At 42.1% G+C, this 21,240-nt stretch overlaps 1 protein-coding gene across 2 annotated transcripts in view; it reads right to left on the reverse strand.

Annotated features, from left to right (window-relative positions):
* Window positions 1–21,240, reverse strand: part of maml3 (mastermind-like transcriptional coactivator 3) — a 153,881-nt gene that overhangs the window by 78,323 nt on the left and 54,318 nt on the right. The window contains exon 1 of one of the 2 annotated variants that reach the window (XM_085163881.1): window positions 436–9,258. The exons of the other annotated variant lie outside the window; for it this stretch is intronic. Within the exon in view, the coding sequence (XP_085020007.1) occupies window positions 436–447 (12 nt within the window). The 5' untranslated portion in view covers window positions 448–9,258. Of the gene's footprint in view, window positions 1–435; window positions 9,259–21,240 lie in introns of those variants that run through there. 2 annotated transcript variants of the gene reach the window in all.

The following is a 21,240-nucleotide window of genomic DNA, read 5'->3' on the forward strand; positions in this document are numbered from 1 at the left end:
TTTGGAAAAGAGAGTTTATTACAGAGAAATGGCTCTTTCCAAAATAAAAGCTTTACTATACGCTTCTTCTGGGCTATATTCTCAGCAGCATATTAAATATATCAGGTCCCCATAAGGAGAATCATGTGCTAACGGCTGTCTAAATGACTGTTGTTTTTGTCTGCTTCCACTTGTCTTTGCACTAGGATGATGTAAATGTGCAGTCATATTCGTTGTGTTCCCACTAGTGCTGTCAGCATTAATCTGAAATGATGTTAACGCCACAACACGGAAAATCTCCGTTAACGAGCTACCGCGGATCGCACCATGCGTAGGGCTGGACAGCGTCAACACGTTAACAAGCTAACTGCGCTAACGCACTAGTTCCCACCCATGTAATTGAGCATTGCTGGCACATCCGACATACAGTTTTACTTTAGTCCATGACACGCTTACCTTCAGGGTCATAATTCACATGAAAACCAAAATAGTTCCAAATGCCAGATCTGAATGAGGGTGGGGGAGGTTCAATTTGCCATGTTGCAACGAGCTTAGCTTCTGTCTTGCTAGCTTGCGCGGCGCTCAGTGGATCTGCGCTCGACAGTGCAGCCTAGGCGGAGTAGTCGAACGCAGATCCACTGAGCTCTCAACACAGACAGAAGAAAGTCAGAAGAAAAATTGATCAAATAAATTAAAACTGTTGTATTGTTCGATACATATGCGTACTGAACCGAAAGCACTGTATCGAATGGTTCAATATCAATAGACTATTGTTGCATCCCTACTGTATATGTTTATTTTTTTTTCAGTTTTGTAAGAACACAATATCAGTTAATTCTCTTTTTTATAAAAGTCGCATTTTTATTTTGTTTTTGCACAGCTAGTTTTAGTTCGATAAACCTGCTGATCTGTGAGGTGCCCACGGCAGCACCGCTGCTTGTTAAGAGTAAGAGCAACACGCTCTTTCACGTCAAAAAGTCGTCATAAATAAGTCTCCAATAACACCAGAAAAAGTCGCCAAATTTGTCGCTAGTCGCTTTTTAGAAAAAAAAAAGTCGCACGACAAATCTCCGTTAACGAGCTACCGCGGATCGCCCCGTGCGTGGGGCTGGACGGCGTCAACACGTTAACGAGCTAACTGCGCTAACGCACTAGTTCCCACCCATGTAATTGAGCATTGCGTGGCACATCCAACATACTGTTTTACTTTTGTCCATGACACGCTTACCTTCAGGGTCATACTTCACATGAAAACCAAAATAGTTCCAAATGCCAGATCTGAATGAGGGTGGGGGAGGTTCAATTTGCCATGTTGCAACGAGCTTAGCTTCTGTCTTGCTAGCTTGCGCTGCGCTCAGTGAATCTGCGCTCGACAGTGCAGCCTAAGCGGAGTAGTCGAACGCAGATCCACTGAGCTCTCAACACAGACAGCATCGTCAGAAGAAAAGTTGATCAAATAAATTAAAAATTTTGTATTGTTGATACATATGCGTACCAAACCGAAAGCACTGTATCAAACGGTTCAATATCGATACGACTATCGTTGCACCCCTACTGTATATGTTTATTTTTTTTCAGTTTTGTAAGAACACAATATCAGTTAATTCTCTTTTTTTTTTATAAAAGTCGCATTTTTATTTTGTTTTTGCACAGCTAGTTTTAGTTCGATAAACCTGCTGATCTGCAGAATCGGATCTATCTCAGACACATCAGAGCCCTCTGCCAGTAAAAACATTCATGACAGCTAACCTGAATAAAGTTTTAATCCCAAACAAAGTAACTAAACCAGGAGGAAAGACAAGATAAGCCTAGCAGCCTGATTGTTGTTCCTGATGAACAATACCAGCATTTGTTTTTCCGAGGAGGTAAAGAAACGTCAAAGGAACATCTGGAGTATTTGGCCCATTATTAACATCGGCCCCACATCTTACTGTAGGAAGCCTCCGCCGCTCCGTGTCTCACAGCATAAGATAACGACGGGGTGCTAACAAACACTGGCTGGCAGTTAAGGTAATCACTGTCATAGACCTGTGTGGGAGAGGACAGGATGTATGGAGGCATGTGACATAACCCGAGTAATGGCAGGAGACACCCGAGACAAAGAAAGAGGCAGAAAATCTAAAAAATCCCACCAGTTTGGCCTTTTTTTTATATATAAAAGCAAAAATGAGCTTTTCAAGTGGATACAGTTAAAAATCGACAGTCTTACGGAGCAGTGGTGACGGGGAAGACTCTGCTGTATAATTGTCAGCAGGGGGGAGTTTTACAGTTAGCTAACAACTGAGTGTGACTGATGATAGAGGGCTTTCAGCTCAGTGCAGCAGTGATACTTTTATCATTGCTTTCCCAAAGATAAAAAAAACACTCTGAACGTGGATCTATTTTAGTAGGAATGTATTTTCTACAACACCCGAGATTGAGTTGTTAAGAAACGACAAAGATGATGGCCACATGTTTAAATCAAAGCTGAATGCATTCACTGCCCGTGCGAGATTAAACAAAGAAGCGGGCACAACGCAGACGCGAGTAAACGCTAAGAAATGTGCAAGAATCAAATTGCCATGAAAAAAAAAAGAGGCAAAGAGAATAACAAGTTAGGTTCCTGTGCAATTTCTGTGCAATTTAATAAACTCTCAATCTCAGTTTTACCCCCAACTCCTGTTAATTTCAAACCCTAATGAAGTTGGCAGAAAAATAGCTGATGCTATTAAAATGACGAATGGGAAGCGGGGACCTCATTTATGAAAGGTTCCCAGGGTACAAATTTGATGCTCCCACACGAACCTTAGAAATAGTGCAGGATTCAATCAAAAAGATTATCATTTTTAGTCATGGCTTCACTTTCAATTTCATGTCCAAAGACCGGATGCTATAAATACTTCCATCTTTACAATCGTAAAGGGACAGGTCACCCTCAAATCGAATGTACCTGTTCTTCCTCTGACCTCTGTTCGAGACTGTTTTGGAGATGTCTGCTTCTCTTGAATTTGGAATCAGCTTTGAACTTGAGAAGAGTTCAAATCGAGACCAACCTGCCTCACTTCACATCATCAGCGCTTATTTCACCTGCTGTTGGCTAAAGTTGCTAAATATCATTGACTTTCTGCATTCTCTGGTTGCGAAATCACACCTAATCACTTCCTGTCTTGATTGTTATGTGTCACCTGATTTGAGAGAACAATTCCTAATAATGGTTTGTATAGAAAACAGCTGTAATCTTATATTGCATTAATGGTGGCTGTTATCAATGTGTAGAAAAGCTGCTTGAACAAAGATGCAAAGACTCGCCAACACACGTGGATAGGAGCCTTTTACAAGTCTTTTATACAGTACGTGTCGCCTGCACATCTACATTTCAAACAGCCTCCTCAGCTCAGACGCCGCAAAATATTTTGTAAAATCCACACTCTCCACTGTCGCATGTGAAAGAGTCAAACACACACGCAGACACACACGCGTACACAATGGAAGCACCGCCGATACGTGTATGTGTGCAAATGCGCACTTAGCTCTTTGTTATTCAGATGGAACAACAGACAAAATATATTCAGATTGTATTCTGACCCGGAGGTGGACCCATTCAAGCTGGCAGGAAAACACACACACACACACACACACACACACACACACACACACACACACACACACACACACACACACATTCACACTCCAGTAAACCAAGAAAGTCAAAAAAAAGGATGATGTGTGCTTCATGTTGCAGTGTTTGTGTGTGTGTGTGCTGGAGGTTCCTCTTCTGCTCTCCACATTGACTGACAGTCAGCATAATTATCTTCATGACATGATAAACAGTATTAGTATTGGCAACCAAAAAAGAAACTACAGTGTATGCATCTGTGTGTGTGTGTGTCTGTGTGTGTGTGTTGATCTCTTAGCCATTAAAACAACAACTAAGGAACAAGAAAAAAGGAAAACACGCGTTTCCACTGTCACGACATGATTTCAGTGTGTGTGTGTGTGTGTGTGTGTGGTCCTGCAATCAATGGGTTTAAATAATTCAGGCCTCCTCTGTCTGTGTGTGTTTGTGTGTCTGAGTGTGTGTGTGTGTTACAGGCTTTCCCTAAATGCCAGTGACTCATGTTGGTAATAACAGACTCGTCTTTCAAAGCCCACCTATAAAAACTCCCATAATTATCCAGGTGGTGTGAACTGTTGCACCCTCCCACACACGCACACACACACACACACATGCACAGGTTTTAAATACACACCCACTTAAAAAAAACCCACACACACAAAAAAACATTTAACCTTCTTAATAGGATCGTGAATCTGGAGAAAGAAACAAAGAAAACAAAAAAAGAGGAGACCAGACCAAAGCACTGTGGTCCTGCCTGCTCGGGGAGTCAGCATGCTGCTGCCCGAGGGAGCGTGAAAGGATCCGGTGCTGGTGCAAAATACTTTATGTATTAACTGTAGCAAATTTCTTTTATTTTAGCACAATTAACAACCTAATTAAACCTGTGAATCACACTGAACCGAGCAGCGTTTCTTTCTGACAATCACAGCAACGAAATACCTTTGAAGCCGACGGAATCGAGAGGAACGGAGGAGCGTTTGCACGCGTGAGAGAAAGAATCCAGGCCGCGAGAAGAGAGATGACATCGAGACTCATAGACAAAGATTTTTGAAGTAGTTTAATCAAGCTGGAGTGGTTAGCGAGAGCTAGAGGGAAGAAAAGAGCATTGGAGTTCAAAAAATAAAAAAAAATATAAAAGACTAAAGACAGGAGAGGGAGAAAAAAAAGGAGGAGAGCGCTGCTTGTTTTGCCTCCTGCGTCTCTCCGTGTATTCTTTGACATAAACACCTGCTGACTGCTCCTCTGCCTGCTCCCACAACAGACAGAGGGAGAACGACAAAAGCGAGGAGAGACAAAGGTGAAAGAGAGAGACGCGCACGCTCGCGAGGAGGAAGAAGGGATTTATTTGTCAGGCAGATGGTCTTTCTCCTTTGAGCGGAGGAGCTACCAGAACATGAAGATGAAGAAGAGGAGAAAGAGGAGGAGGAGAAAGGGTGAAGCAGAGAAAGAGGTGTGGAGGGGGGGCTAGATAGGTGGCTTGATGGAAAGGCATAGCGCTCCAAATGACAGCGGGGAGCAAACGATGAGAGGGTGATCAGAGAGGGAGAGGGAGGCAGAGAAGAGAGACAGAGATGGAGCCACTAAGGTGCTGTTGTTATAGCAACCTGCTGCTCTGGTGCTTTGTGCGCTGCGTCCTCCGTCTTCTTCGTCTTCTTCCTTTTTCCTTCTCCTCCTCTCGCTCGCTTACTCACTCTCCGACACCCTGCCTTCTCTCCCTCCCTCCCTCTCCCCCTCTCTCTCTTCCCTCCTTCCTTTCTTTGGCTCGCTCTCTTGGAAACTTAAGCGTTGCATCAAATTCGAGTCCCGGCATTAAAGGAACGACTCCGCGTCGAGACGGTTCGGGGTATTTATTTCAAATTACAAACTATATGCGGAGGTAGCTAGTTTCATATTTCTTAATCTAAGGGGAAAGAACGTGAAATCATTTGTCTCTAAAATGAGACTCCCACCGCATGAGAACACCTTATTGCTACTACGACGACATCACTGAAGATACACCTAACCAAAAGACATATAACAGTGGCATCTTCTGTGAAAAATAACTGCAACACATTTCATCAATGCCACGAAGCTGTTCATCGCACCTTCCTTTGCAAGTCAGTTCTTCCTCCACTCCCGCTTTTCTTACCTGTCCCTGCACACGAGAGATGGACGTACTCCCCGTGACGTCACCCACTGGTTTGTAAACTTCAACTTGACCATTTTGGCCATCTTAGTTCTGGAAACTAAGTGCGTGATAACAATCTGCAAATAGTGCTCATAGGCGTGCTCGGTTTTACAGGTGACTTACAAAAGCTGCACTGATTTCTAAACACAGGCACAGTCAGTTTATTTCAATGTCAAAATGAATTAAGACACGTTTTCAGGGTTAAACATCATTAAATAGCAGTAAATGGCATGTTGCAAACGTTAGTAGATCATTACATTTGTAAATAGTGACAGTAGTGTTTTTTAATGCCAAACCCCAGTCCACACTGGCACTACTTATCTGAATCTGGCTCAGAAATAGCTAAGACTTGCTGGATATTTCACTATAAATCTGGCCACACATAAGAAAATGAAGACCCTGCGGTATTTAATAAGAGTTGAAAAAGCAACTGAGACCAAAAACCCATCAGGAAAATGTTTAATGAGGTCATAAATCAAGTGTGCAGCAGCGTCATTTTCTCATAGACTTCTATACAACCGGACTTTTTTTGGCAACCACACGGGTCGCCCTCTGCTGGCCATTAGAATAAATGCGGGTTTAATTAAAGCATTGTAATGGGCCTCAGTCCTTCGCAGGAATAACATGTAACCACATGCTAGTTGAGATTCCGCTCTGGTAGGCTGAATGGGTCTCAATGAGGTGTATAGAAACAGACCCTTTGTTTTGTCATGTGTTTATCCAGCACTTTATTTATTTATGCCCAGCCAGAACATTTTGGGCTGTAAGAGACCAGCGCTAACTACCGAGAATCTGGTTCTCACTTCCCCCCCCAGGATGCTGGTTGTGGTATTGAAGGTTAGGCAAGAGGATGGACTTTGATTCAACTCTGGTTGCAAATGACATGGCAGGCCACATTTAAGAGATTTTTTAAGGCTTCTGAGGCGCTTTACAGTCCAACTCCCAGAGACATAAACACACCGAGCTGCACGCTGATTTAACACTTGGCTGGTTAGACAGAAAGTAAAAGAATAACCTTTATTTTTGCTAGCACTTAGATTATTTTATAGTAAAAAATTACAGTATTTGAGCAACTCAAAGCTACCTCCAGCACACCTAATGATTTTCTTGTCAGTATCTCTGATCCATGAACTCAGCAGCCGAGTCCACAGCACAAAGGAACCAGCAGAGTTTTAATTTTTTTTTTTTAAACTGACGCTAAAACCACAGCGGTGAAGATTTAGCGAGCCCATCCGCCCACATGACTCCATCATTGTTTGATTGTTATCATTATCAGTGATTTCAATTTAACATACAAAAAGCGAGTACACCTGCACACCTGTCTGCGAGGAGAGACGAAGGCTCTGTAAAGTGAGGCTGCAGAGAGGAATTACACCCTGTGGATCGAGTGTGTTCAAGTAGTTACATTTCTGCACCCACTGAAACAAACAGACGCTTAAGTATCAGCCATAATTTAAATTTCACTTGTTTTCCCCGGTGCGGACCTGTGTGTGCCACGCTTTGAGTGTGTTTGTGAGAGTGTGGTTGTTCCTGGTCTGGCCCACTAGACTGTGAAATGAGTCAATTAAATCAAACAGGTCTTTAATAAGGAAATGTGTTTGTGTGCGTCCGTGTGTGTGTGTGTGGTGTGGTAATAATGGGCGGATGGGCTAAAGGCTTGTAAACACCAAATTTCAAACCATCACCTGTCTAACAGGCTGTTGTACGGCGGTTTTCAAACATTCTGCGGCCGACAAAAACCAAAGGTCAGTGCAAAAATTTCAAAGTAGATCTGCATTCACTCCTGCTTGGAAGAGTCTTTATTACATGTGTCCTTAATTCCTCTTTTGATAATATAAACTTACTTTACTGTCAGCCTTGCTTTCGTCTACCTATCAGACTTTTTAAGCACAGTTCAACAAACCTTCGTGGCTTCTGGATAAGATTAAGGACGGTCATGATTTCCTAATACGTGAAAAGTCAATAAACAGAATACTTGCAACTAAAAAAGTGCTGTTTTGAAATACACGTATTTTCCCCTGTTTTTACTGGTTTTTACTTTACTTCTACTATAACCAAGAGGTGGCACTACTGCACCTCAAAGCTATTTTTCTATCACCATTTAACAACAAAAACTTTACGAATAGAACACAAAAAACCAAAAACGCCTACAGCCGTATAAATGGTCCATATGGAAGCTCTTTAAAAAATAAACTATAATGAGGTTCACTGTTAACTCTGCCATGTAAAGCTAGCACATCACAAACCTGTATGGGGTGAGTGGTGACGTCCAAAGAATAGCTGAACAGTTCCAAGTGAACACTGAACAGGGTTTTAATTTGAAATGACCATTTTAGAGATTCAGTGCTCTTTTGAAGTTCCAAGCTACTCTTCATCTGATTTGGCACCTTGTTTGTCAGCCTCTCCTGATAAACTGATGACAGCTTCCCTGTTGTTTTGTGCTTTGATTGCAGTTTCAAGTTTTAGTGTTTCTGGCTTTTAGACGAGCTGAATAGTGTGATATTTCTTTCTCCCATTTAATTGACAAGATAATAAGTCACCAGTAAAATCTCAGTTTTGTTGTATAAATTTGACTCTGTAAATGCTAACTGGGTGCCTACCACAGACAAAATAAAAGATGGAGCTTCTAGATCTGAACCGCAAAGCCAGTGCAAAAGTGCCTTGAACCTGCATTCTATTTAACGGCCAGCAGGGGGCGACTCCTGTGGTTCTCCTACTGTGGATGTTTCCATAGCATCTACGGCTAAACATAGACGCTATGAAAGACGGATGTAGATTCTTTGTCTGAAATGTAAAACCAAAACCAGAATGAGTGAAATCTGCACTTATTTTTATAACCAGCAGGGGGCGACTGCTCGAGTTACAAAAAAATAAGGTTGAAAACATAAAAGTCCCAAAAAACCCTCTGCTCCACTGTGACCTCAGTGAGCAGTTTAAAACTTTATTGGCTCAGTTGTTAGATTTAAGACAGTAAATAAAATAATTACTCTATAAATGAAAGGAGGATTATCCAGGAATGAGCACTGGCTAATAACTTTTCACTCAAAGGGTCTTGATGCATCCTCAATCATCCAGGTAAGTAAATCTGCAAAAGTTGATTCTGTTCATCTGGACGTAGCGTTTTTAGTGGGAGAAAATGCTGAGGTGCAGTTTTCACTCAAAGGTTGTCTGTGAAGGTTGTCAGCAGCGTTGGTCAAGTTACTTGAAAAAAGTAATCAGTAACTAATTACTGATTACTTCCCCCCAAAAGTAATCCCGTTACTTTACTGATTACTTATTTTCAAAAGTAATTAATTACTTAGTTACTTAGTTACTTTTTAAAAACACGATTTACAACCTGAATAGGTGATAAAGCGATAGATCTTTCAGCCCAATTCTACTTTTTCTGCATAATCCATCATACAAAATGTAATCAAATGGAAAAGTCCCTTTTTAAAACTTGTTTTATTAGTTTTAATCTTTTAACTTTATGCATCAAGCAAAATTTAATTATATGCAACATTCTCTGACTGGAAGAAATTTATTTAATATTTAAACCTATTTTCTGCACATTCCAGCACATAAAATAAAATATTTTTTTGTGTTTACACTCAGTCTTTCAAATAGATGCAAGTAAAACACAGCAGAAAATAAATAAAATCAAAGACTAGCGGTCCTGTTGCTCTATTTTCACCTGTAAAGCAGGAGTGGAGTAGGCGGAGGTTTACCCCGGTGCAGGTGTGCTGCAGCGGTCAGTTGAAGAATCCGCGAGTTTTTCTGTGAATTTCCCATTACGTCGTAGCTACTCGGTGCTTGCTCGGAAGTTTAGGGGTTTTTTCGCTGTAAAAAGAAGTTTTCTTCCCACGCACAGCGGACACTAATGTTTTTGTCACTTTTTATGGAATCAAACTTAAAGTAAGGTCAGTACTTCCACGCTTTAAAAGCTGCATGCTCATACTCTCTCCCGCACTCGATATATTATCCATTGTTGATCTGCACACAGCTGTTTTCACGAACGTGGCACTTGCTTACGTCACTGTCATGAGACATTCTCGCAAAAAAAAAATCACGGTTTTAGTAACGCAGTAATGCAGCGTTCCTACGGGAAAGTTAGAGTAATCTAATTACCGTTTTTGCAATAGTAATCCCTTACTTTACTCGTTACTTGAAAAAAGTAATCGGATTACAGTAATGCATTGCAAGCAACGCGTTACAAGTAACGCAGTAACGCGTTACTTGTAACTAACTGCCCATCTCTGGTTGTCAGTCATCCAGGTCATGGCAATCTAAGGAGCTACTTAGTTCACTCACAAGTCAATGAGCATGCGGTTCATCCAACCCCCTCTTCACATCCAGTTAGAAAAAAAAAATCATTGTAGACTTTATAGCCCAACTGTCCTAACCAGTGGGTAAAGTCACTATCTATATCCCAGTTTTATGCTTATTCTGTTGAAATAGTGGATTTTATTCACGTTCTATATTGCAATGATAATGTAAGGTAAACACACCTGGAGAAACACAGACTGTTCTCTCCGCATAATATTTACATGCAAAAACTTATTTAAATGTATTTGTTGGTATTACTTCACCACGAACATTGTCAAGGAGACACAAAGGCGTACAGAGAGAAAAAAACATTTGTTACCGCACTTGTTTGTGAGATGTATGTTAAGTTTTTCACACAAGCTGCAGCGCGGCTACACTTCTATTGATCCTCATCTCCTCTATAGAAAAGTGACAGATGACTTCAATGGTTTCCTGGCTGGCTCTTTTTAAAAGAAACCGGGAGCAGCTGCCGTGGAGAAGTTAGTGTTTGCTGTGATATCTCACAATCCCCCCTCTTTGCATTTTCTATATGTGACCAGAGGCAAAGTGAAAAGAGGGTCGCGGCAAGACTGAGAGGTTGACACCAGTTTCTAAAATCCCTCCATCTGTATGTGGAGGGATTTTAGACGTGGAGTTAACTTTTATGATACGCAGTCTTCCTGTTGAATTTCAGTGAAAACAACGGGAGCGTGTGAAAACAGGCAGGAGTACGTGACAGTGTGTCCTTCCAGTCAATGACACTGGTTCAAACGCACGTCAGCAAGCATCCATCCTGCTGGAGTGTCCTTGAGCAAGACACCAAAAGCCTTCAGGACAGCTTTAACATGAATGTTTTGCTTTGCTTGGCTGGAAGCACCTGTCGATAATAAGAGACTTGAGCTTGGTTCTGGAACCAGAAGGAAACTTTGGTCCTTAAATGAGCAGTTTAAGGGTTTGGTTTCAAACTGCGACCACTCACATGCTGACATGCAAAACGTGTACATGGACCGGAAACGTGTGGAACAAACCACCGACTTTGATTTGTTCTCACATTCAGGGGAAAAGTCAAGTTTTGGGTGTGAAACACTGGCCTGTACGGTTCTCACCTTCTAATCCTTTACACTCGTTTTATATGTGAATCTTTTTAGACACACGGTCGTTGGCTTTTTACTGACCAGATCCCAAAAATCGGAGCATTAAATGGACAAAAACAAAGCGTCTGTGTGAGTGAAGGACAGAAAACTCCAAGTGACAAGAGGAAGGTACAAACAAAAGAAACATTTGGCTGCCGTCCCAGAAAAGGGTGTATGTGTGAGAAAGCGCCTGCCAGTCTGCCTCCTGTACACGGGGGACCTCTACACCCCTGATTTCAATACACTCACACACACACTCACACAGACACACACACACTTCTAATCCTCTAAACACCTTTTTTTTTCTTTTTAGTATTTTTTTTTAAATCAATCCACTTTTTCCACCCCTAGATTCAATATTCTGCACACATTCACAGATGTAATTCCTCTTTTTCAGCTAGAAAAAAATAACAAGATTGTGTGCAACGACGTCAGTCTAGCCTTTGCTGTTTCGTGCAGAAACTCAAAAGTCTTTGAACTGAAGAAAAACTTTCCTTTGGAAGTTGTACATTTAAAAAGAATCAACCAAAACTTTAAAACCACTTACTTCCTGTTGCTGGACAAACGTGCTAGTGCCTGGCAAATGTGCTCCCCGACAGCAGTGGTCTCTACCATTATGATGGTGTTCTCTACCACAGTACAAAGCGCTCAGGGATGGTTACAGGAGCACTACCTAGGGCTGGGCTAACTATGATTTTGGCTTCTGCTAACTACATAAAACTAACTCGTGTGTTATTCAGCTTGAACCAAGATCACTAAAAAGGAACCTTTAAACGACGAGAGTCTGAGGAAGTAAAACTCACAAGGTTTCCAGAGATGAACCTGTGGAAGAATGACTAACAGTTCCCTCAGGAACCCTCAGAATTTACAAAATGGACTTAATATTTTATTCAGTGTGACCTGAAATGTGTGACCGAGCCTATAAAATCATCAGGAAAGTGTTTACAGACTTCAGGGCAGAGGGCCTTTTCCCCATAGACTTCTATAGGACCGCAAGTGTTTTTGCAAACCACAGCTATCGCCCCCTTGTGGCCGTTAAAAAGAATTTAAATTTAAGGCTCTTTCGCGTTGTCTTCACCCTACAGAAGAGGAATCAAATGTATCCAACTCAAACGTGCCACGTTTCAGGACAAACTCTCACATCTTAAATAAGGATCGCAACAATAAGTGCACTCGCCAAAAACACAACTGCGGTGTAGCTTATAGCAGGTGTTTGTCACTGAGCATGTTGCATGTTGTGTTCGTGCGCAGAAAGAAACAAGAGAGTATGTGTGTGCGTGCACATGTGTCATCAGCACTTTCAAACCTGCTGACCTGACATAAAAACCTAGAGGCCAGAGAAACCCATCACTTTTTCCTTCCCCATCTTCCCTCCTCCACCTCCAACCCCACTGACTCAATAACAGAGACCCTGATATGTGTGAGTGTGAGAGAGCAGTGACAGGAGTATGGGCTCAAAATGTGGTCATAAATATTTTGTACTTGTAAATCGGTTTTGTACTTGTAAATCAGGATTTGTATGTGTAAAAAAAATTTGTGTGTGTGTAAAAAAGATTTGTATGTGTAAAATTAATTTGTGTATGTGTAAAAAAGATTTGTATGTGTAAAAAAAATTGTGTGTGCGTAAAAAAGATTTGTATGTGTAAAAAAAATTTGTGTGTGCGTAAAAAAGATTTGTATGTGTAAAAAAAATTTGTGTGTGCGTAAAAAAGATTTGTATGTGTAAAAAAGATTTGTGCGTGCGTAAAAAAGATTTGTGTGTGGACTTAGCCAAAAAAAACCCTGCAAGTTACAAGTACGAATTTTGACCCTATTTTTCTTCCTTTCATCTGATTGGTCAATGTCATGTCAATCACAAATGTAACAATCCAATCAGAGAACAGATGGGTTTGGCTGTCGGAGGGGCGCTTTTTTTGAACTGCAGGTCTTTGAAGGGAATAAATGCCCTTTTACATGCCAACCCAGCGTTTTCCTTCATCACCACGAAGGAAAACAGTCTGTGGTCGTCCGAGTTTGGTGATTTTTGTGTCACAGGTCTACGTGTTTAATATAGGGACTTCCACAGCCTTTTCAACAGCGCTGCGGACCGCGGGGTGGGGGCGGGCAGTGTTTTGGAAATGACAGTCTTCATTACAAAGCTTTCTTCGTTATGAATTAGCATAGATGTTTTTATTGAACATTTGAAGAACTAGCAAAAAAAACAGAAACTCTTGTAGAGGACATAAAGTCAGAGATAGAAAAGACAAGGAGCAGGTGCATCTAGTACAGGTAGAGCTGCTGCAAAAACCCACAGAGCTCAGCAGCCAGCAACAAATTCTGGATCCTTTGCTTTTAGTTAGCAGTTAGCATTAGCAGCACATCCTGCGTCCGATGTGAAAGGACTTTTATGCTGCGCACTGTGACTCACAGCAATGGTCCCGGGTCAGCCCTGACTTTGTGTTAAACTAATCCTAAAGTAATAATGGTATTTCTAACCACTGATATACCACAACTTTATCCTTTCAACAGCAACTGAAAGTTAGGGGACCTATCTGCTATCAGATATTTATATAGAGATCCTCCAGCTTCAACCTGTATTACCCTTCAAGGACCTGCAGTTCAAAAAAGCACCCCTCTGACAGCCAAACCCATCTGTTCTCTGGTTGGATTGTTACATTTGTGATTGACATGACATTGACCAATCAGATGAAAGGAAGAAAAATAGGGTCAAAATTCGTACTTGTAACTTGCAGGGTTTTTTTTGGCTAAGTCCACACACAAATCTTTTTTACACACGCACAAATCTTTTTTACACATACAAATCTTTTTTACGCACACACAATTTTTTTTTTACACATACAAATCTTTTTTACGCACACACAAATATTTTTTACACATACAAATCTTTTTTACGCACACACAAATTTTTTTTACACATACAAATCTTTTTTACGCACACACAAATTTTTTTTTACACATACAAATCCTGATTTACAAGTACAAAACCGATTTACAAGTACAAAATATTTATGACCAAATTTTGAGCCCATACAGGAGGAGGGGGGTAAAAATACAAATGAGGAAGGCTAAGGAGTCACGTGTGCTAACAAACACTTTTACAAACCATTAGCATTGAGTGCACAACTAATTATCTTCCAAGTCAAGGACTGTGTGCATCGCTACAAGTGTGTGTGTGTGTGTGTGTGTGTGTGTTTACATTTTCAAGATAAAGTAAGTAAAAAAAGAGGGCAAAGAGTGAGAGCAGAGAAGCAACACTGAGAGAGAGAGAGAGAGAAAATGAGGGGACAAGAGAGGGGAAACTGTGTGTGTGTGTGTGTGTGTGTGTGTGTGTGTGTGTGTGTGTGTGTGTGTGTGTGTGTGTGTGTGTGTGTGGTTCCTGGCTGAGCTGCTCCTCTCTATTTATAGAGCTGCGGCTCCTTCCTGTTTCTGGAGCTGTACCATCGCGCCAGGAGGGGGTGGGGGCCGAGAGAGAGACCCAGAGAGACACAGAGAGCGAGGGAGAGAGAGAGAGAGAGAGAGAACAGGAGAGGTGAGGAGAGGGAGGAAGTGTGGGTGTGTGGGAGGGGACACTGGTCGTGTTTGAGTCTTTAGTAAATCAACAGATCCACCCCCTCTCTCTCTCTGTCCCCCTCCCTTCTTCCTCCCCTCTCCTCTCTTACTCAACAACATGGGTCCAACCAGCAGCGACGAACAACAGAGGAGGAACAGGAGAAAGAAACAGACAAAACACACAGAGCATAACGGCATAATTAGGGAGATATTTTTTGCATGTGATGATGAAATTATTGTTGTGCAGCTCAGTGGGACACTGACGATTTAAAAAAAACAAAACAAAAAACAAAACTGTTGAGATGATTGCTCACATGAAATTACAGTTTATAGTTTATAAGCACCAACTGTTGAACAATTACCTTTATAAATATCATCTTTAATTCTCATCCTACCGGCCGGGCTCCACGCAGACCCCAGAGGTACAGTTTTTATTGTATCTCACAGGTGGGTTTTCTTACTTTTCCTAATGACGTTACATCATCGTTTTCCATTTCTGTTTGGATTATTGCTTTTTAAAAACTCATGTCAAGAGCACCGAATTCAGCATATGCAGTTTTAATAAAAAAAAAAACTATTATACTTTCCAGCCTCGTTATCTGGATGTTGGAGACGTCACCAGGTCTATCTGAGACGGCTGTGATCCCTAATCCGACAAGCAACGACCCTCCTGAGAATGACCCCCCACCTGCTGATGTGACCGCGCTCCGCTACGCTGGAAAATGGACTTGAAAAAGGCGTTTGCTCCTGAAACACAGACAGGAAGCTAGAAACTGTTTGCTCCTCCTGTCACACGCCAGCATGCCCTGAGCCTAGCATGAGGCAAATTTGCTCTAACTGCCTGCGGTGTGTATTTAACTTTAGCATTTTTGCAGATGATGTAATTCTCTTCCCTTTATCAGACATTGACCTCCAGCTTGCACTGGATTGGTTGTCAACTGCGTGTGAAGCAGAAGATCGAGGATCGTAAAGTCTGTGATCATCCAGAGAAGCGCAGACTGACCACTGCAGGTCAGGGATGAGCTGCTGCTGCCCCAAGTCAAGCAGCTTTTATGTCGAGGTCTTGTTCTTAGTCGAGCGGGACACTGAGAAGGATGGCGCTTGTCTGCTGTGGCGAGGAGAGAGCTGCACGTACATTACAGGTTGATCTACGTTCCAACCCTGACCTGTGCTCACGAGCTCTGAGTAGAGACTGAAAGAATAAGACTGCGGATATACTACAGCACCAGATTTTGATCAGAGTTTAGCAAATTAGCTAAATTTAAAGCTAGTAAATTCCTAGATAGATGAATGTTGATGACAGCACTGACTCGAGCTTTATTTATACTTCTGCACCGAGTTCATGTCAAGCCTGTGATGCAGACGACACACGTCACAGCTAAACACTAGCTACGGCACAGCTTCGCTCTTACAGATGATCCATTCTTTTCCAGTGGATTCAAAATTCATAAGATGAAAGCAGAACAATCCAATCACAGAAGTTGGGGGCTACATTTCTACAGAGGTGCACGTCAGGTGATGGTGGGTTTCAGAAGGGTTTGCTATTACGTACCTACGGCGTAGATTTAACACAGAAACAACAGGCTGACTTTACCAAGACCAGATATTAGGTGTGTGGTGACATTTGGGACGCATCTGGCTGTAACCCATGCCGACCAGCTCATGACTTTTGGGCCATGTTTAGCCCAGGACAGCGCAGGGATTAGACATAAAACACGAGGAGAGTGTGAGGGCCATGACACACAGAAAGTGGTCTGACTGTAGGATCATGCTGTGGAGACTCTAGTACAGGGGTGTCAAACTCAAATACACAGTTGGCCAAAATTCAAAACTGGAACAAAGTCGCGGGCTAACATTAATATTTATTGAAAAAAAATCTTCCTCTAGATATAAGAATGAATCTTTTCTTATGGACTCAAACACGTTTTACTGAAAAACTGAATATGGAACAAGCAAAGCTTAATACTAAACAATATATATATTAGCTGTATAATACCAGTAGGCCAGCTCTAATAGTAATTTGGTATGGCTTTGCGGGCCAAATGTAATTAGGCTGCGGGCCAAATTTGGCCCACGGGCCAGAGTTTGACACCTATGATCTAGTATATGGGCTGCCAGCTCAAAGAGGTATAGTGGCAACAGTTTTAATGATATTTTGAAGGTTTAGTATAAACAGCATAGTTTCACACAACATTATTTTTGAGTCTCTTCTGACTCCAACCCAGATACAGGCTGAGTGAAAATTAACTCCTCTGCCTCATATTTCAACAAAACAGAGAAAAACCAAAAACCTGCTTTGGTTTGAAACTTTCTGTAGATTCGTGCATAAAGCTATAGAGAAACTGTGGTTTGCATTGTTTCACAGTGTAAAAATTAAAAGGAAAAAGTGGGTTTTATTAAATATTACGGAGCCCCACAGGGGACATGGGAGAAAAAAAAATTAAGACGGACTTTTGCAAGATCTTGCAAAAGTTTTGCGAGATCTCGCAAAAGTTTTGCGAGATCCCGAGTTAGTTTTGCGAGATCTTGCAAAACTTTTGCAAGATCTCGCAAAACTAACTCGGGATCTCGCAAAACTAACTCGGGATCTTGCAAAACTTTTGCGAGATCTCGCAAAACTAACTCGGGATCTCGCAAAACTTTTGCGAGATCTCGTAAAAGTTTTAGCATTCTTCCCGTTAGCTCGAAGCTAACGGGAGGTCGAGACCTACTACAGCCGGGAGGACCACCGCTTTCCCGGCACATCGTGCCTCGACCTCCCGGTCGGCTTCGAGCCAGCATCCGAAGAATGCGGCTAAAACGTTTGCGAGATCTCGCAAAAGTTTTGCGAGATCCCAAGTTAGTTTTGCGAGATCTCGCAAAAGTTTTTCGAGATCCCGAGTTAGTTTAGATCTCGCAAAAGTTTTGTGAGATCTCGCAAAAGTCTGTCTTAATTTTTTTTTCTCCCATGTCCCCTGCAGGGCTCCGTAAAATATAAATGTTCTAATGAATGTTTTTATCATGTATTACGAAAAAAAAGCTAATACATAGATATAGCTAGAACATTAGCTAGGTGAAAAAGGTCATAAAATGATTATTGAATGTCTAGGCTGTAATTTAAGATTAAGAAGCCAGTTCTGATCTAGACCAGAGGTGTCGAACTCCAGGCCTCGAGGGTCCTGCAGGTTTTACATGTGTCCTTGATCCAACACAGCTGATTTAAAATGCCAAATGACCTCCTCAACATGTCTGGTAATGAGCTAATCATTTGATTCAGGTGTGTTGATAAAGTGTAACTGTAACACAGAGTTTGTCCAAATTACTTTTGTGATCTTTATTGGCAGTAAAACCTGCTTGTACTCTCATCTGGTCACCAAACTGGCTTATTAGTCAGTCTAGAATAAAAGCCTAAAAACTGTCAGCTGTCAGTGTTGCTGTTGATGAAAGCCTGCACAAAGTTTCTCAAGACAGGAGACTTGGACCAATACTTCTGTCTCCATCTGTAATGAAGAAATACACAAATATACAATCTGACCGGGGTTCACTACTCTGTGCACCGTGCAGCTGTCTTAATGTAGGGAAGCAGAAATATCACACTTGAAGTCCATATTGACAGAGACTCAGTTTGAGACGGACATTTCTGTTGTTACATTTCTGCCTGCGGCTGCTAATTTCTCTGATCTGTTGGTCACCTTGTAAGGTGGACTGTCATTGTCTATTACATTGTTATTATCATGCTACACGGGGGAGCAAATCCAATAGGAGTCCAGCCTGCAGCTATATGAAAAAGATTAGTGCAAGAGCAAAAAAGAGAAGTGAAAGAAAGAGCGAAGGGGGGGGGACTCTTGGCTTCGTGGCCAGATGGTCACCAGGAGGGGCCTGACAGCTGTGTGCGTGTGTGTGTGTCCAGGCTTCAGTGTGTATATGTGCAGGAGAAAGAGCGTAAGATAGGGACAGATTGTGTCCAACACCTGTCCTCTGTGGACCCGACAACAAAAGAGCGAGCGAGGCAAATGGGCAACATCAAACAGGCCGAGTGAGAAGCAGAGAGGAGGCGAGAAACGAAAGACAGGGATGCAGTGGAAGAAGGAGAGCAAGTGAGGAGAAAAGAAAGACACTGACACGTAAGGACAGATTGAGAAAGATCAAAGACACAGGTGGCAAGTTTCCACCTATGTTTCGTGTTGAGGATGACATCTGCAGCCCAAAAACAAAGTATGTAGTGTCAGTGTTTGTCTGTACCCGAGTGCGCCCTATGTGTGTATCTGCGTGCGCTACACGCGATCTTCTCTGATTGGCTCGGCCGGGCGATGTGCCACAGAAGGCGAGAGTACGATTGGCTGTGTCAAAACCCAGTCGGCTTCTGCCGCCGCCAGAGCCTGTCGTGAGGGCAGACTGGTGCACGTGCACGCGCGCGCAGATTTATGGATGCTCTCGTAGCAGGAACGACAGCTTTCTCTCCCCTCTCGCTTTCACCAGTTTTTGCTCTCTACAGTGGTGCCTCTGAGCTGAGGGGGGGAAGACGGAGAGCGAGAGCGAGAGGGGGAGAGCGAGCATGGACTACGGCGAGAGAGAGAGGCTGCTATGGTAACAGATCACTGTGGCAGCGAGTGGAGGGGCCCTGATGGCTACTTGGCAGTGACACCAGAATCTCACTGGCTGCATCGGTTTGAAGGAGTATGTGTTGACCAGAGGACATGCTGAATGGTGTGTGTGTGTGTGTGTGTGTGGGGAATGGAGTCTCTTACATCCAAGCTCCACTTGCTCTTCTACTTAAACTCGACCTTTTCATTTATTTAAACTTTATTTCACCAAACCAACAAAGTGAATTGTTTTTGTGACAATTATAAACTCGAGCATAACAAAAACAGACAATGGCTACAAAAGTAAGGCCAAACAACCAAGGCACATGATGGAAAGTGTGCATTAGGAATATCCAATACAGTGTTTTACAGTCTTTGAACTCTCCCAAACACAAGACAAATCATTAAGCTTTAGCGAGATTTGAAGGTTAGAGCCACGACCAGCTGATAAAACAGGAGAAAGCTGCCTGACTGAGGTCTATAAAAGGTCTTGGGTACAAATAGCAGCTCTTAAGTCTTTATAAATACAAATATACCGATATTATCGTGGCCTTTAGGCTAAATAAAGGTCAAGAAACCAGATCAGATCATTCTCTACAATTTATTTAGAGGAGGCAATATGCACCAGCTTCCCTGTGGACTCATCAAACAACTGATCAGCTGGCCTTTATAATATCACCTGTTGAGACACGAGCAGGATGGTGGCTGGATGAAAGGCTGCCGTTTCCATCCCCTGTCTAATTTTCCCGTGTGCATAACTAGGTCATGCAGTAGTAGACGGCTGTTGTCTCGCTGCTGTGCTTTGACTGCGTCTGAGCGTACACGCGTGTGTTTACACTGCTTAAACACACATCTCTACCAGACCTGGAAAGAACAAAGTCCAATCCGGTGTGCTGCGTGCAGCACGTAGGAAACAAATGCAAGATCCAAGCGTGTGTGAGAAAACACAAACGCGCGCTCGCACTTCAGCAAAGGGATCATTTACTTACTTTATCATAGGTTACCGAGTGGAGGAATTAGTATACCTCAAAACAGTGTTTTCTGCTCTTGTTTTTGTTTACAGCTGTACCTGAGTAAAAAAAAAAAAAAAAGCACTGACAGGGCAGCCTAGCCTGTTATCACAGTACAAAAAAAACAAGGTTTCTTACAGGTAAAGGCCACATTCATGTTAGGTAGGGCTGCCACAAATGATTATTTTGATAGTCGACTAGTCACCGATTATTTTTGCGATTAGTCGACTAATCAGATCATCATCCATTGAACGTACAGCTTATTGCACCAGCAGCATCTGCTCTTATATAACTATCATTAGCTTACAGCTTTAAGTGTTTAAGGTATGTGCTAACTAAAAATAAAGACAAGATGATAGTTTATTAAATTTTAATGAAATTTGCAGTTTGTCTCGAGCATCTCACACTTCTAATAATCAGCTGTCTGCTTGACGTTTATTCAGCTGTGTAAAAACTATAACTTTAATCTCAGCCAAACCGATTTACTCAGGAACAAATAAAATACTGAAAAAAGCCAAACAATAACATTTTTAAGTTATCTAAGTGACTTATATATATTTAACCTGAGTAGCGAAAGATGGCGGTGGGTTTGAAAACGATTTGCCGGGAGTCCGGTGTTCTCTAGTTAGCCTTGCCCCCGGCTAGCTATCGAGCTAGTGGGTAACAGACGTCTCCGAAAAGGTCGGAGCACTTTTGAAAATATGTGGTGTCTTGATAAACTGAGCAGATATTTGAGGTTTACACAGCTACATTCTCACCTGAAAATATGTTAAACGTTTATTTTGTGACCCAGAAAGAATAATAAGAGTAATATTAAAACTAACTAGCTGCCGCCATTGTTGGAAACTGAGCAGGGCCGCACTATGAATTCTGGGACACAGCTTCTTCTTCTTCGGTGTTTAACGGCAGCTGGCATCCTTGTACATGCAGTGCTGCCATCTTCTGTTTCAGTCCGTTA

This window comes from Neolamprologus multifasciatus, chromosome 6, assembly GCF_963576455.1.
Source record: "Neolamprologus multifasciatus chromosome 6, fNeoMul1.2, whole genome shotgun sequence".
In the NCBI taxonomy this organism is placed as follows: Eukaryota; Metazoa; Chordata; class Actinopteri; order Cichliformes; family Cichlidae; genus Neolamprologus; species Neolamprologus multifasciatus.